Source organism: Melanaphis sacchari, unplaced genomic scaffold (genome assembly GCF_002803265.2).
Source record: "Melanaphis sacchari strain LSU unplaced genomic scaffold, SCAv2.0 Contig2_pilon_pilon, whole genome shotgun sequence".
In the NCBI taxonomy this organism is placed as follows: Eukaryota; Metazoa; Arthropoda; class Insecta; order Hemiptera; family Aphididae; genus Melanaphis; species Melanaphis sacchari.
In genome coordinates this window covers 3,006,047-3,023,860 of record NW_020271173.1, presented here as the reverse complement: position 1 = coordinate 3,023,860, position 17,814 = coordinate 3,006,047, and the positions used below count along the sequence as shown (strand labels likewise).

The 17,814-nt window shown below is 28.8% G+C and overlaps 1 protein-coding gene across 4 annotated transcripts; it reads left to right on the top strand.

Annotated features, from left to right (window-relative positions):
- The first annotated feature begins 5,989 nt into the window (after positions 1-5,989).
- LOC112595770 (protein phosphatase 1 regulatory subunit 3B-like) lies at positions 5,990-15,311 on the top strand. 4 transcript variants are annotated; one of them, XM_025341082.1, is made up of 5 exons: positions 5,990-6,450; positions 7,306-7,532; positions 9,792-10,209; positions 12,293-13,132; positions 15,076-15,311. In XM_025341082.1, the coding sequence occupies exons 3-4, from the start codon at positions 9,844-9,846 to the stop codon at positions 13,085-13,087; spliced, it is 1,161 nt and encodes a 386-aa protein (XP_025196867.1). In that variant the 5' UTR covers positions 5,990-6,450; positions 7,306-7,532; positions 9,792-9,843; the 3' UTR covers positions 13,088-13,132; positions 15,076-15,311. The 4 variants fall into 4 exon arrangements, with proteins under 4 accessions (XP_025196867.1, XP_025196864.1, XP_025196866.1 ...); XM_025341079.1 differs by having other exon boundaries at positions 9,441-10,209; XM_025341081.1 differs by lacking the exon at positions 7,306-7,532.
- Positions 15,312-17,814: the final 2,503 nt, after the last annotated feature.

Genomic DNA, 17,814 nt, shown 5'->3' with positions numbered 1-17,814 from the left:
TAAATTTACAACCAGAAACTTACTTAAAATTTGTAGATTGAAATATATTTTATTTTAACTGAAATGCGATGGTTGAAATTTACATATATAAAAAAAAAAAAAAAAAATAATAAGACACATCATTGTAATACCATTAATAATTGCTTCGATTGTTTTAATTAAGGTACATATTATTGTAATTATTTTTTAATTGAAATTTAATATTTCATATTTATTGGACTATGAAACACATTTTTAATTTATAATTAAACGAAACTCAGCAGGTTTATTAAACACTTACCTTAATAGGTTAGTTTAGGTTATAAAAAATGCATTATTTTTTATTTATATTACACACAACAACTAAATGCATAAAACCTAAATTGTTGTCAAAGATAATTGTTATAGTTAATTTAGATCAGCGGTTCTCAACCTTTTTTTTCGTTCCGTACTCCTAAGTTTAATATTTTGCTAGATTGTACCCCTCATTATAATTTTTAAGCTTTTTCACATAACTACTTTTAAAATATTTAAATAAAAAATAACAAAAAATTCTATGTTACATTCTATACTCCTTATCTTTTTATTTGTGACACAAATTTTCATTTTTAATAACATATTATGAATATTTTCGAAATTAATTGTTTTAAATAAACAAATTCAACATTTTCCGCCATTACCCATTTTTTTTTTCATGTACCCCTTGAAATCATGTCGCGTACCCTAGGTTTAGAACTGTTGATTTAGACAATAAGTCTAAAAATTAGAGAAAAATTCGTAGATCTTTACTAAGCTTTAAAAGTAAAAAGATAATTTATTATTTATTTTTTACGTTCATTTAAATACAACTTAAATATTGAAATGTAAGTTTAAGATATGGAAATATATGTATATAATATTAAAAATATAGCTTTATATGAATATAAAATATTAATTATACTATTTATAAGTCATGTCAATCTCGAAAGATTTATATTTTTTTTCTCAGACATATGTTTTAGATGCTTGTGAGTTATTTGTTCAAGTAGTTTAATCATTTTAATATGTATATATACATATATGAATGTATAATAATCGATTTAAATACACATTTTTTAACGTTCTAAATTATGAGTGCTATTAATGGACAGTTTTTTATATATAAGTATAACATTTTATTATAATGTTATTATTAATCATATACATAAACTTTTTTTTTATTGTTAATTATTTGATACATTTTGATTAATTATTTAATAATAATAATAATAAATTAAAAATCATTCCAAACAATCCAAACATAAAATCCAATTTTCAATTAAAGTTCTTAACTGATAGTTAATATGAAATCATATAATATACTTTGACATAGATACGTATTGTAGTTTTATTCTGTATTTTTGAATACATTTTAACATCAATATTTACTGATTTACAAAAAATGTAATCATTGATATTCAATTTTCGATTTGGTATAAACATAAATATGTTCAAAATACATCTAAATTATGAAGTTATCAATAAAAAAATATTTAAGATAAGAAAGAATAACAACATTAATTTTAAATTATTAAAATACTCGACTTTTAATATCATATGCAAATATTTTAGTATTATTTTCATTTGCACGTGATAGATAATTTATATTTTATTTCGGTTGTTGTTTAAATTTAATTTGTTTGGATTGTATACATATATTTTTCATAATATATAAAAATATAATATTTTGATTTACAATTGGTACACACTAGATAGAATAAACATTGAAAAGTAATTTGTTGATAAAATGGAGATTGTTAGGACGCTGAGGAGAGTTTCTTTAAATTTGATATTAATAACGTAGTCATAATACGTTAAACTTTTAAGATTATTCTCAGCGAAACTTGGTTTATCAAATATATATTATACATCACACATGTGCAGATACTTTATAGTTGTATGGAAGTTTATTTAAAGTTGTATTGAAAAATTATAATTTATATATTATACAGTCATCCATCTTTTATTTTTATTTTTGTCTTCATACAATTATTAATTCTATTAATTAAATTGCGTAGAAATATTAAAAATAAACTAGAAATGTAGAGCTTTGGATTTTATAGTCTAGGTATAGATTTTGACATGCGTTATGTTGTCGCTCTTACCATGACAAATGCATAATATACTTATTATGCAAATAATTTACAAGTTATTTCCCAGCTCTTTATAAAATAAATAAGATCAGGGAGGCAATTACACGTTTAGCCCTCTTTTTGAAGTTTGGGTTTCAAATTTAAATTTTTTTATAACAGACTAAGAAAGGGCTTATACATTTTTTGTGCTATTTTAAAGTCTATACTTCAAAAGTAAGTAGTTGGGTGAAGAAAATAACTGAGTGAAGCTTTCTCCAATTTTATTTCTTTTACATTGAACTAGAAAATTATTTACAAAATATTAGTATTATTTTAAAATCACAAGAAATATATGATAGGAGAGAGGACGGATTGTGTGAAGTTATTCTTTCTAATCTTATTATTTTTTTTTATCGGACTAGAAAATGATTTTCAGAGCGAGTAATTAATTTTCAAATTGGTCGTGATAATGGAAATATTTCACGCACATTATATTTTGGTTTATTAAACCATTTATATAAGTATAATGCATTAATATATATGCATGTACCAATGTATATTTAAACCTTCATTGAAAGTAACAAAAAAAGTTTTTAAAACCATAAAAATAAATAAATACCATATAAATAAAATCATAAATAGTAACAGCTTAATTATTATTATTGCCTGATAAAAATGTATTATAATGTACTTTATACTTTAAAGTTTTAGATAACAAAATACTTTTCATAAAAAAATAACGCATAGTTCTTTCTGTATTGACTTCGTAGTTTTAGATGCAGTAATTATCATCACATTTTCTACCTTTATATTTGATTGGGTCTTAATTTATGTATGTGAAGTTAGCAAAGTCACTTTGGTGAATCTCCTCAAAATTTTCCTCTATACTTTGAAAGTTATTTTTTAATGGTCTATCAGAATTTCCTAGTGAAATATTTTGAATTTATTTTATTTGAATTACAATTTTCACAACTTTTGTAACTAAATGGAACCCTAAATTTAAGGTTTACTTTATTTTACAATACATTGCCTTCCGTTAACTTAATAACTATCTAAAAATACATTTGGACAACTCTGTAAACTTGAGATAGGGTACGATAACGTACGTTCATCATTTTAATCCGTTATTCTTAAAAAGTCATTGACTTAAAGATATTTATTCACCAGTGTAGTCCAATGGTCAAAGATCAAATGTCAAATGATTTGAGGAAAAACTTAATATAGTTTATAGTCAAAAACAATTTTATTTTTTTTTTTCAAACCATACAAAATATATCTTGATGAGATTTGCATGACAGTCGGTAATTATTTATCCACGTACGATTATCATACACACATCTGTCAAATTGTATGACAGCAACAGACATTTTGAGGATCTTTTCACACATACTGCGGAAGTGGCATTAAATAATAAAATATTTCGTTGCTTCATTACATTTCGATTCTCTGAATTTTCAATCATCCGATGCCCCATTAAATTTTCACCAAATTTACAAAATAATAAATTTTTTAATTTATTAATATATTTAACGTTTATTTAGGTACCTAAATCTATGGATCATTTTTTAGTTTTTAAATTTTGAATATGCAACATCTTAATTCAAGTGACATGTAATATAGAATTTATATTAAATATGTGTTTGATATTAAGGTGGGACTCAAGTCTTCTCTTTTCAAGGTATATAAGTTAATTATGCCATCAGCGAATTTTTACAAATGATTAATACTTTGTAATTTATGAATCACGCTAAACTAAATATTTACTCTGAATTTTAAATACGTTAAATATTGCAATTTTAAAATGTTTATGAAATTAATTTAAAATTAAAATACGGTTGTAAGCCAACGAGATACTTGCGATAATATTCTAATCATTAAATTTAATAATTAGTCAGATCACTGTAATTTTTAATATTCAAACTAAAGTTAATTGTAATTAACGCAAACTTGATTCATCATATTGTACGTTTAGAGACAGAGTTAGGAGTTAACACAGAAAAATTACTGTTAAATAATGAATAAAAAGAAAAATGACTATCCTAGTCATTTTTTGATTATTTTGTTATACAGTTATGAAACAGTCTGCGTATATTTTTTTAATTTTTATCAGATACCAAAATAAAAATGATTTTCTCTATTTTCAAAATTTAAGTAGTTACCCACGCATCATATATTTATATATCATTATATTAATGAACTGTTACTTTATAGTTATTATAATGTTATTATAACGTAGTGGAAAACTGAGCGTTTGTTCTATATAACTATATATGTTTATAGCTAAAACTTGTTAAAAAATATATTTTACACATAAAATAGATTTAATTTTATTATATATTATCGTATATATAAATTAAATAATTATATTAGTTAATATAAATTTGAGTCAAATTTTACTCCAAAATCGTGTACTGTAAAAACTCTTGAATAATTTATACTACCTAAAGAATTATTAAATTGTATAGGCAGCCTTTTTTAGAAAATATTTATATTTTAAAATAAATTTAATTTAAGTAGGTACATAGAATTTTGTTGCCCCATTTGTATATATTTTTTAAATCTAACTGTAGTTTAACAGCATCATTTTAGCAATTAACAGTTTTTAATATGTTTATATCATTGGCTAGTAATAAAATTTTAGAATTTAAAATATATCAAATAATAGATATACCATTTAAAAAAAGACAAAGTGGTAATGTGGTATACACAACAAACTATCTCCTCGAGGGACATTAAAAATAAAAGAAGATTTTTTTTAAAGAAATAATTTTTGTACTTTACAGTTTGAGTACGACCTAAAATTAAATCTATCCTAATCTAACCTAACCAGCAAATGAAACTTACAAGAACTAAAATATAGTAAAGTACTCATTTTCATTTTTCCCACAAAATATTTTTAAATAACTTCATCTGAAAGAGTGAAAAATAATTTTTCAAGTTAAAAGTATTTAAAAACACTATTATTTTAATTTTAATTAATATGCTAATAATTAAAATAACTTTTTGTGTTATACTCGAATTTATAAATGAAAAATAATCTTCTGAAGCTTTTTAGCAAGCAATAAAATAAGGATGATGTACAATATCTGATTGATCTCAATGTAAAATATAGCAACATATAGATGTTTTATAGCAACACACATATTGAAATTATCGAACATAAGTATGGTATAATATAACAGCATTTATGTCAAAAATAGTGTAGGTACACTTAATATAAAAAATAGTTAATCTATTTAAACCTTAAAGTTTTTTTTCACCGAGCCATTTTACGCCAGGTACTCTTATGTTTTACGATAATAAAATTGAGAAAAAAGTGTTTTACTCAGTGTTCAAATTATTAAATATGTTACAGTAAATATAATACAATAATACATTAATTTAGTACTCGGTAGACAGTAGATAGGTACCTCAACCTCAGTAGATGTATAATTGCCATCTACTTGATCGGCGGCTTTGAGATAGCATATAGACTCGCCAGGTGGATAATTTCAGCGGCTTATGGTCGAAAAATTGTAATCATTACATTAGATATGATTTTAAGTTACTGACAAATAACTGTAATAACGGTATACGTTTAATAGTTATCATGTAATATATTATAATAGTGGCACGTACAGTGCCATAACACTACAATTTTTTGGTAAACCATCAAATAGTCAACAGCATGATGTTTGTTATTAAAATCTAAATGGTAAAAGCTGTAATAGGTACATTAGGTACAATATTATTGCGCCTGAATTATACACAGCACTAACTGTTGTTATACTATCAAAAGGTCCAATTATTGAAAACCGGTGCTGTTTTTTGGCGGGGTGGATTGAAGATAAGAGTCGACTAGTCTGTGGTGGTGGCGGAGGCGATAGTGGTGGTACGTCGTTATCTGACGTTCTGACCGATGACGGCTACTATATCTACTACGACACGTTCAGTCGACGCTTCGTAGCACAACGCAACGCCTGCAAGTTCACAACAACTGTTGAGGCTCGCTATAAAACTCTGACAACCGTCCGTCATGGTTCGGTTTATCAGTGTCCAATGCATAATAACTGCATTACTGTAATTTTTTTTTCTTGTTGATTGATCTCGTTTATATAATACACAAAACAACATTTTTTCGTCAAACAAAATAAACTAGCTTCACTTTTTTATCGATTTCAAATCCAAACCCGCAAACATCACAAGAGTTACCACATCAACGTTGTTGTTTTAATTATTATCAAGCTTCAGAAAAACAGAAACACTACAGTAACCCACGGATATATACGCCGTAGTATTATTACTTCTGTCGTTTGAACTTGCTCGTCCACGTATTGTTCAAACTGTATTGCGATCAGAAGTTGCAAACACCGACCGAAGAAACCGCGGACACCATATTGCAGTGAGTATTTTTTATTTTTTATTTTTTTTTTCTCATCGAAGTCGTTCATTAAAACGTAATATATTATTATTATTGAACACGTTTCGTTTTCGGGAGGAACTCGCCGCAAACGGCAGCGAGCAGGAAATCCCGCCGGTTTGTTAGGCCGAGATTATTTCAGTAAGGGAAAAATAATTTAATTTTAGAATTCGATTCCATACATTCATGCATAATATCGATTTTAATCTTTAGCACGTCTGTAGGTACGCAAAGATTATTATACCCACGCGTAGTTTTATCGCATTGTTCGGTTCGCACGGGCGGCAACTAATCATAGTATAATAATGACATCAATTTAATGTAATTAAATTATGATATATTTTTATCGTTAATACTATAGTTATTGTCATATCTAATATTATGTACTCTCTCACTAAGACCGCCGAAATACCTCACGTAGGCGACTATTCGATAAATGAACGTCATCTTTCGACCTTATAATATATGTCTGGCACTGGTCCGAGTTTATTTTTGGCCGTGATCTTTTGGCCAAGGGCGAAATTATAGGGGGACTTTTTATTTTGTTTTCCCCTGACTTGCAGACGATATGATTTTTATAGTGTGAGTGGGAATTAAGAGAATCTCATTTTTGATACTTTTGGCACATAACCCTTGTGTGTACGTGAGAACGTGACTGGCCAATATTAATAATTCGAGCGTGTTTTTTTATTTCTGCAATATTTTGAGTCGGAAACAACGAGAGATAACAGTCCTCGTTTTGTCATACATTCATCTCTGCCCTATATTTATAGGGGCGTATAATTGTGCGGATATGTATTTTCGTTGTTTTAAATGTTAGCGGTCGGTTTTCAACAGGTCATCTGATATCGGTTAGTGATAGAGTAGAATGAACGCGCACCATCGGAGATCCATAATGGGTGTCAGGTACCGGGCGTTGGTTCCGGACATCACGGTTCTCCATCTCCACGAAGCTGACTCCACTCTTAAGCATTAAACAGCTATATTATTGCTATTAAAAAAATATATAACACTAAACATTTTCCAGTTATCTAGTTTTACCAAGAAAGCATCATCTTCACCTGGTAATCATATCACTATTAATTGTTTTTCTTATAATATTGCAAGTATCTAATATAATATTTTAATATTATACCTATGTCATGTCCATTGCATGTACATTTTTTTTTGCTTTTTTATACCAACTCTTGTCATATTCCAACTTCTGATGGCTTTACCTATATTGATGCAAATACAATTTAATTTCGATTTTAAATATTTTTGCTTTTACTTTGTATACGGCTTTTATTATAATTTACGAAAATGTAGAAAAAAATAATTAATAGGTACATAATATTGTTTGAGCCCGTATCTTTTCACATTCGATATAAATGTATAGATTCTTAGCTGCTGAATGTTATTGCAATATAAGCAATATATTGCATCATAGTTTAAAGCATTTTGTATTTCATATTTTTCGAAAAAAACAAAAGTAATATTTATTTTATTTTTTAAATGTGTACAAGCTGGTTGAGTACTTACATTTTAGCCCGAAAAAAAACCGTATATTTACTTTAATCAAACTTATGACTTATTATTTAATAATACGTAGCATCAATAAACCAAAACTTGTCTAGGTCATACATTTTTAGTACAGAGGTTTGTGTGCCTTTATCTGGCACCCTTTAACCCAAAATTATGAATATTCTATGGATACTGTATAGATTAAAATGATAAATAAATATATTTTGAACACAAGTTTCTCATTCTGTCAGACAAAACATTATATTTTATACATAATAGTCTATAAATAGGTAGAATCGTGTATGTATTACACATTTGATTAGTAACTTCTGATGTCTAACCTAACCTTTGTAGGAAATTGATTTATTGAAAATAATGATATAATTATGTTAATATAGTTGTAAAATATTTATTTAATATTTGTATTGTATCTTTTCTAGTTAACCTTTCATTAATACCAATACATAAATAAATTTAATATCGTGATAAGATGGTATAATTATTAATTATTATCATAAATTACTTTTTGTACTTAAACAGATCGGTACATTATTGGTAAAAATCTTTAGATTTGATACGTTTTTCTGAAAAGATTAAACCATTTGAATATTAGTAAATTAAATATTTATTCATTTTAAGTTATCTATGATTTAGGTAGTTATCAGCGAGTTTTATTATATCACCACAAAAATGAACTTGCTTCGATTATAGTTTTATACTTGACCTTTGAGTCGTTAGTTCGACGAATATTCTCTTGGATGTATACACAAGATATATTATGTATTATCATTAAGGTATTACCTGATAGAAAAAGACACTATAATATAAATAACATAAGTATTATTTTTAGATTAGTTCAAGTAATTAAGCACAATACTGATAAATATTTTTGCACAGGAATTATTTTTTATTGGTGTTAATTAAAATTAAATACAAATGAATGTAAATTTTGCATGATCTGTTGTTGATTTTATGGGACAAAAATAATTGACATTTTTATATTTTATCCATAATAAACTTGCTTACAAGTTATAAATCATGAAGTTACGATAAATTAAAGATAAAAAATATCTTATGAATGCTTGGTGTGGCAATGAGTTTAAGTTCAATGGCTACTTCCTTTCATCATTTTTATTTCTGAGATATTTCACTAAAAAATAAAATGTTTGTTTGCTATAAGATTCAATGCTATTCAAATATGTGGTGTCTCTATCACATTTTATTTCTTTTGAGCTTTTGCATCCATCGTTGGGTTGAAAATTTGCACGAGATGTTTAAACGTGCGGCTTTCGCTTTTTCCAATTAAAGTGACGTTTTTTTTACTGGGTTTTACAGTATTGTTGAATGTCATTGTGTCAATGTAACCAATATTGGTGGTATTGCTAATTATTGATGTTGCTAACATGACTGTATTTGTGAAAATATTAATGATTATTTATTTATTTTTTTTTGAATTTTCTGTTTGCTAGAATTTCCAGGACTCTATATATAGGTGTAACAAATTAACATTTTAGCGGTCGTAAATTGCAGCAGCGCCTGCGCACTACTGATGCGTGGTCTCTATGTACTTTAAGGAGGGTATTTGGTCGTGTGTTGCTTGTGCTTACATACGTCCGATATGTGGTACCCTCGACGAACATGTCACTCTATATCTTTATACTTGTAAAATTGTATTACACCTGCCATATTAAATCAAAATATATTATTGTTTATGATATCATGATGATGTATTATAGTTCACATTGTTTACCCACATTTCCTATGTATTATATGATCGTCAATAACATGTGTTCGCCGCTGTTCTTTTTGTTCGTTTATAGATACCAAAATCCACGTAAATCGTCCTCTATCATCACCACAGCAACTACCAACATGTTAACCGAGTGTTGCGACGTCATGGTGGCGCATAGCCCGCCGATTTACAGTGGACCGCAGCAGGATCAGCTGTCCGTTCTCTATCAGAACTTCCGGTTGGTCGTGAATCAAAAGCAACCGTCGCCGTTGTCGATCCGCCGATCGTCCTTTTCGCCAACTCGATCGGACGATAGGCAGTCTCAGGTGGCCAACTCGCCGAGTTCTAGTAAGCCCCGTAGACCGTGTCTTGTGGTCAGGACCGATTCGGAATGCAGTATAGGATCTTCCTCGAGTTCGTCGTCTGACGAGAATGAGCCTTCCAGTCCGATCCGGAGAAAGAAGAAAGTGGTATTCGCCGACGACCGAGGCCTATCGTTGACTCAAGTAAGTGACACTCGTCCGTAATTAGACAAAATTATGGTTGGATCATGACGTGTAAAGCGTGCATATAATATAATATTTTTACAAGTTGTCCCTAAAGAAATAAATCATTATTCGTATGTGTAACGCGTATAGGTGGTAATTACTATACGGTGTCTGAGGTAGGTATTTTCTTTTGTAACGAGTGATAACTAGACTTATAGACCACAAAAGTAAGTAAATTAACTGGACATCTTTTAATAGTAACTTATCTCAGGTTTCTCAACGTACGTGCCATCAGTTATATAAAGAGCGCAAATTTCTATATAATTGCATAATTTTTTTCCTTTTTTGGATTTTCGTCAGTTATTATCACAAATCATGATAATTTGAAACTAATGGTGATTTTTTTTTTTGCATATTTCTTCATATTTAATGGTTATTAAATAATTTTGCATATTTGTACAAAATTCGAAATGCATTGCATATTAAAGTAAAAATTAAAAAAAAATTGTGTAAGATAACATTTTGTCAAATAGAAATATTAAAAATAATTTTGTTGGCATTAAATAATAACCAGAGCGAGGATTTATATGCAATCGCTTATTATTTTTTTTTCGCCTTTTTAGATTTTTTCCAGTTATCTTCAGGAATCATAATAATTTGAATCTAATGATGAAATTTTATTTGTATGTTTCTGTATATTTTTACAAAATTCGAAATATATTGCATATTAAATCGAAAATGTTCTATGTTATTAGTTTATTTAAGTAATAAATTATAAAAAAAATATTCTTGCATATTTTTATGATTTTTACTGCATATTATACGGTATATTTCGATACTTTTTAGTGCATAAAAATCCGTGCTCTAGTTATGTATAAATTAATATTATCATTATTGAAAACTTAATTTAACGTTATAATTGCGTTGTATATTGTTATTAAGTTATAACTTGTAGGTTATCACCTATTGGTATATTTCGAATGTTGCATGTCGTCGAATACGATGACCCGAAACTCATGTGGTAGCATAATCAGTACGATATATATAACCATGCACGAGACGTGATTTTCTTTAAATAGCGTAATCGTCTTGTCGTTTTATCAAACATAACTTTTATTCAATAAAACAGTCTGCGGTTATCAACTAATAATGATTAAAATTCTCATTATTTTAACTGTTTGAGGTGATTAAGGTATTGAATAATGGTCAATAGACATCATTTATTACCTCAGTAAGTATTTCAGGTACCTACCGTACTACGACTGCTATGCAACATTATCGTAATTGCCTGTTGAGCTTGTAACTTATAACGCGTAACTCTAGCGGAAGTTACTCGTTAAGTTACTCTAACGTCGTTTTCTTTGTAGGTACATGCGATAGTAATTCCATGAAAAAACGTTCTTTTAAATATTTTAACACAATACGAAACTGGAAAAAAATTGAACAATATTTGTATGTAATACAGTATATTACTAATATTTATATTCATATTTCAGTTTAAGATATCTACATTTTACAGTTGATTTTCTATAAGAGTTCCAACCCCTCTACGACAATTATCCAGTTTAGTGTATAGTATCTTATTTTTGCTTTTTATTTGTTTCAAGTCACTGCCGAATCTGTGTTATAGTTACCTAATTTAAATAAAATACATGACCAATCTTTTGAAATTAGTGTTAAAACGTTTTGTCTGGGCGAATACAAAAGCAAAAATTTAAATTTCCAAATGTATAAATACTTAGAGCTCTTTCTATAATTTAATACAGGTTTAGTTGAAAACTATCGAATAAAATAAATTAATTAAGTGTATAAGACACTTCTTCTTCTGTCAATGTGACTACAATAGGTAATATAAGAAAATACAATTTATTTTGTTTATATAATGATATAGAATAAATTTCTTTATTAAACAAGTTCTTATTTTTCGGTAATTTTAACCCATCCAAATGAGTGTCAGCCAAATTTATTTACCCAAATCGTATTATTTACATTGAGAATATCTTAAACACTCACTCGTGCATGACCTAATCTGAGTATAATAAAAAACTAACTACTTTAGAAATCACTGATGACTGACGTATCTATAACGTTATTTGTTCAGGTGCGATTGATGAACGAACCGTCGAACCAGCCGCCCAAACTGATGACCACCAAAAAACCGTACTTTCAGAGCTTATCCCAGTCGGCTGCGTCATCGTTGTCGTTCCTTCAAGCGGATGCCACCGGTGGTACGAACTCCAGATCGGCGGCCGGAGCCAAACATCTGCAGCTAACGGGCTTCTCGGAACATTCGCCGCCACAGTGGAACCTCAGATTCTTGCAGCCGGCTTCCAGCTACATGGACTTCCGGAAACGGTTGGACACGGAAAACGTGTCTCTGGAGAACGTGATCGTCCGGTCGCCGGACAGGCGGATCGTTGGCACGGTCAAGGTACGCAACCTGTCCTACGACAAGGACGTGTTCATCCGGTCTACGCACGACCGCTGGGCTGATCACGCGGACACGCCGTGCATGTACGTGCAGAACAACGCCATGCTGACTGCGGCCACCAATCCCGCGCCAAACGTCGCAGCCATCTACGACACGTTCTCGTTCCAGTTGCCGCTACCTGTTCATGCCATGTCCATGGAGTTTGCCGTCTGCTACAGAAGCTCAGATTTCGAGTGTTGGGACAACAACGACGGTCTCAACTATTGCGTGTCCGTGGGCAGCCCGTCAAATGGCGCCCCGATGCTACCGCAACAACAGCTGCAGCAGTCCCCGCTATCGCCCGGCCTGGTCGCCGACTTCGATCACCATCCGAAGCAACCCGTCCACTACTTCGGCGCCCAGTCCAGGCAGAACTCGTGGTCTACGTGGCGTGACCAGAAAACCGAAGGTTCCGCGTACTGGTGAACGTTCCATCCGCCGCCCGTCAGCCAAAGTCTGCCAGTCTAAAATGTAAGTTCATATTATTATTATTATTATTACACCAATTTTAGGAGTTAATCGCCACACGGTTAGCTTGGGATAGGGTATTTGTTGTGCGGTCCGATTTTGTTCGCTCCACCATTTTCGGTATTTCGTACACGACAGGTTATAGACTATCCTGTCTACCTATCTCGTTTTTTAGTTGAATTTTCGTTTTACAAAGTTTACGAGATATTCTTCACTTTAATGTATTGTTTTTTCTTTTACATCATGTGTAATTAATAAAACGGTACCTATAACTAGTGCGTATCACTAATTTCGCGTTAATTATTAAAAAAAAAAAATCACTCTGTATAAGTCTTACAATCGTATACGAAAAAAATGTGATATTAGTTATTATTGGGGTTCTCGAGAGGATTTATATGCACCTAACGATGGATATAAATTTTAACGCAAATTTACTCGCTCGCAAAACACATAGGTACAACACGTACTATAATAGTCTTAACCAAAACTTATTTATAGTCCGATGGTAAAATTAATAACCATAAAAATGGAATTTGATCATACTTATACAACGAATTAATATATAATGTTATCATATGAAAGGCAATAGGCAACGTTGCTATCGGAAAGGAGTGTGTGGATAATTTATATTCTGATACGGATTGTACGTGCAATTTAGTAACTTCGCTACAAATTACTTGCTTATTATACAAACTTGTTTTGACATCTGCACTGCTACGGTATTTCATATCTAGGCAAGTTGGCAAGTTTGAAGGAACCATATTTTAATAATTATTTCACTTGTTTTTTTTTTTTTTTTTTGGCGCCATAATTCACATGCGTATATACATAGTTATGAAAGGAAAATTAAAAGTCAATTAAAAATAAACTGTTTAGCATACATTTTACATATTCATATTTGTAACTGTTAAACCAAAGTTCATGGTTATAGGCCATCTGATGATATTCGACTTTATATTTGCCAATACTAATTTGCGCACTTTTCAATGTTTTGATGATTTCAATTCTTTCGCTTCTGAAGGTTTTAATAAATTGCGATGATAATGTTGATAATGTTTAAAATAACATAATACCCATCATTAAACGAGCCAAGATGAGTTGATTATTTGTTTAACCGATTAATTTATTAAGTAATAACTTATTGAAACGCTTATTTCCTAATAAAAAGTTAAAATCTATTCGGTCACTAATATATATTTATATATACGTATTAACAAATGCAGATGTATTATTGTAATTAAAACATTTCATTCGATTATCGGAATAAGCTATTTGTGACATCTCAAAATAAATAATAGCTACAATTATTGTATGGTAATTTTATTATTAGACCGTGTTAAATGATCAGATTCTTTATAAAATCAATAGCGTTAATTTAAATATTATATAAATTATTAGCTAGAAAGACATTGGCGTTATATTTCTTTTGCTGTAATAACAGCTAATTTTTTAATTAATTTTACCAACAATTAATACAAAAAGACCCACATAAATAGGTACCGGATTTAAAACTATTTGTGAGAAAAAAATCATACAGCAAAACGTTTGTAAATTAGTAATATCAATCATACTCATGTAAGCTGCTAATTAGGTCTCAAAGTTCAAGGTACTGGTACACATTATTATTTAATATAATAATAATATATGTATGTGTATATTTTCGCGATACCATTTATCAAGATTAATGTATATTGATAGAGTTATTATTTTTTTAGCTTTAGTCTTCTTATCAATGCACTATAGCCAATGCACTTTCCGGTAACGCGAGTTTCGAAGTTCAGACAGACCTTAGCTGTTTATTTTTGTCGTGCCCCGCCCACCCGTGTGCGTGTAGGTCAAGCTAAGCGAACTAAGCGAACCATTTTACTAGCGCCCACCGACCCGTGTGACATTTTTTAAATATAACATAGTGTATGTATTATATATTTTTGTATTTCTGTTTACAGATTGTGGGATTTTTTTTTTTTAATTTCGAAAAAAATACTGCAACTTGACAAAGTTAAGCAGTGAGAACTGTTCGTCGCCCACCCAAAATACCATTATTAGTCGACGTGCATGACCGCGTGTAAATAACAGATAAATGTTAAACTAAACGAAATGTATACGTTTGTTTTTATACAATTTTTGAATTTTTATGTAGGTACTTCTATTTATTGTTTTATATTAAGTATATTCGAAAAAATTTTAATCATCATCACATTTTTTTCAAAATAGAATATTATATCAACGAACTGACAATTTTTTTTTATTTAATAAAAAAAAAAAAAAAATAAACAGTTATGAATTAAATACTATAGTCTAGTAAAATCGTTGATTTGATATTTTACCTTTTTTCTTGTTTTAATACATTGAAATATAATAAGAAGAAATATTTATTTTAAAACTAATTTATTCTTACTCTTATCATTATTATTATTATTATTATTCTACACATATTATATATACATTTTTTACGTTTTATGAATTTTACTTGTGTTGAATATCATTTCATTTTTTTGTTTTTTAATAGAAAGTGATATTGTGTAAATTAAAGACTAAATGGCCATCTCATGTAAGACTGATCTGTACATATAATATTTGTATTTTACTATTCTTGTTGTCGTGAAAAACCGAAAACATCTGCTTATTATTTTGTATAATTATTTATTATTTATTTTTATTACTACTATTTTTACTTTTATTTATTATTACCCCATAATTATTGTGTTCTATTAAATAATTTACCAATCCCCATTTTAAGTTTATAATAATCCTATGGAAACGTGTTATCCGTGTTCGCGGGACTATCCTTCTTCAAATACACTGTAATATTTTTTTTTGAGATGGCCAAAACCAATATTTTAATTTAAATACCTAATTGAATTGTTTTAAAAAAAACCTCTTGTTTATTTTTATTTCATAGAAATCGTTTAAATCTCACCCTTACCACTATTCAGCCCTTGCTCCTTTTACAACTCACGTAGTATATATATACAACTTGTATGATTACTCGTTATATATTTGTCCGTACACTTACATTTATAGCGTTTAGTTTTTATTGTTTTCTTTAGAATATTTATGGTTAAACTAACATTTATTCAACGGATTCGGCGAATTGTATCCATATAACTTATATTTAATAATAACGGCTCATAACGCAGCAGTGCATAATATATTGCTTATTATACGCGTAAGTCCTGTTTATTACTACTCATATGAACCATATAAACATGATTACTCTTTTAAAAGAATAAAGTGATGTATATTCGTTTCGATCGCTTATAAATATCGTCTCATCAAAATCAAAACGAAAAACAAAAATATAAGAAAATAATTCTAGTCATTAACTTAAAATATTCGATTAGAAACGCTTTCCGTCCGTGTAAGTGCGAACCATATAACATTCTGAAGGATGCATTGCTGCTTTATGTTCCTGTTTTAAATCTAAAAATGATGTATTTATTTATAAACATGTTTTTATTTTTTATATAAAACAATATATGTAAAAAATCATATTGGTTTAGTCTTTATCAAATTTTACTTTACATCAATATTGTTTACTCTCGAATAAAATATAATGTATAATGTATTATATTAATAATTATACGTATAAATGTACTATATTATATATTATATTAATAATCATTGTTAAATATATCATATCATATCCATGTATTATAACATTACTTAGTTTTTAGTGTAGAATACAACTCATTAGTTAGATGTTTTCATTAAAAGTCGTTCGAGGACTGTGTAAATATCATATTATTGAAATATCAGATAGTAATAACTAATTAATAACTAACATTATATTGGTATAACATTGTATATTATTGTAAAAAAAAATTCATAATCATTAATTTCTAACTATTGTGATTTATTTATAAATTATTATCATAATTTTAAGATTATTTCTATATTATTATTATACTTATTTGTTATTAAATATTTATTTTATTTTATTATATAATATATCAATGCATCGATATGCTAATCGATTTTTAAACGTTGATTATTGTACAATATCCATTTTTATGTATTGTGCAAAGTGAATTGTAAAAATAAACAGTGTTATTTTCGAATATAATATATTTTTATTTAATAGTAAAATTTGATCTACGTTAAATACCTGCGGCGATCTCCTAATAGCATATTGTAATGCCGTTGCTTGCATCACCGTCATTACAAACGATACCGGTAATAATAATTATGTAAGTATAATGATGATAATCACTGAGTTATAGTCATCAGACCGAACGAGTTTTGTTGCAGTTCTGTTTCGCTTCAAGACAATGATGTATGTATAAACATTAATATAGTATAATATACGAGTACATAATATTATTAATAATTATGATTGGACTTCAATATTGCCGTTTCGATTAATCGTTTTCGGTGTTGGCGGATCGACAAAACTAATATAGATATGTACGCCCACATATGATTCTGTATACGATTTGTAATAATGCAGATGTATGCTTTCTAGGTCGACGACGATCGTTTACACGTAATTTATGTTTACCCGGCGCAATGGTATTTAGCAGTATAGGTATGCGTATTGTAGTTTTCTTAGTTACACCATACATATTATGACCCATTGCGCGAATTCAGAGAGCTAAGTATTTATTATTAATATTCTGTAATGGTGCAGGACACTAGAGTTGTTTGTGTGTGTGTGTGTGTGTGTGCGTGTTGGGGAGGAGGGA

Coding starts and splice junctions, on each gene's coding strand:
- LOC112595770 (XM_025341079.1), top strand. CDS start 9,610: ATGTCACTCTATATCTTTATACTTGTAAAATTGTATTACACCTGCCAT. Junction 10,210..12,292: donor GAGGCCTATCGTTGACTCAA/GTAAGTGACACT, acceptor TTATTTGTTCAG/GTGCGATTGATGAACGAACC.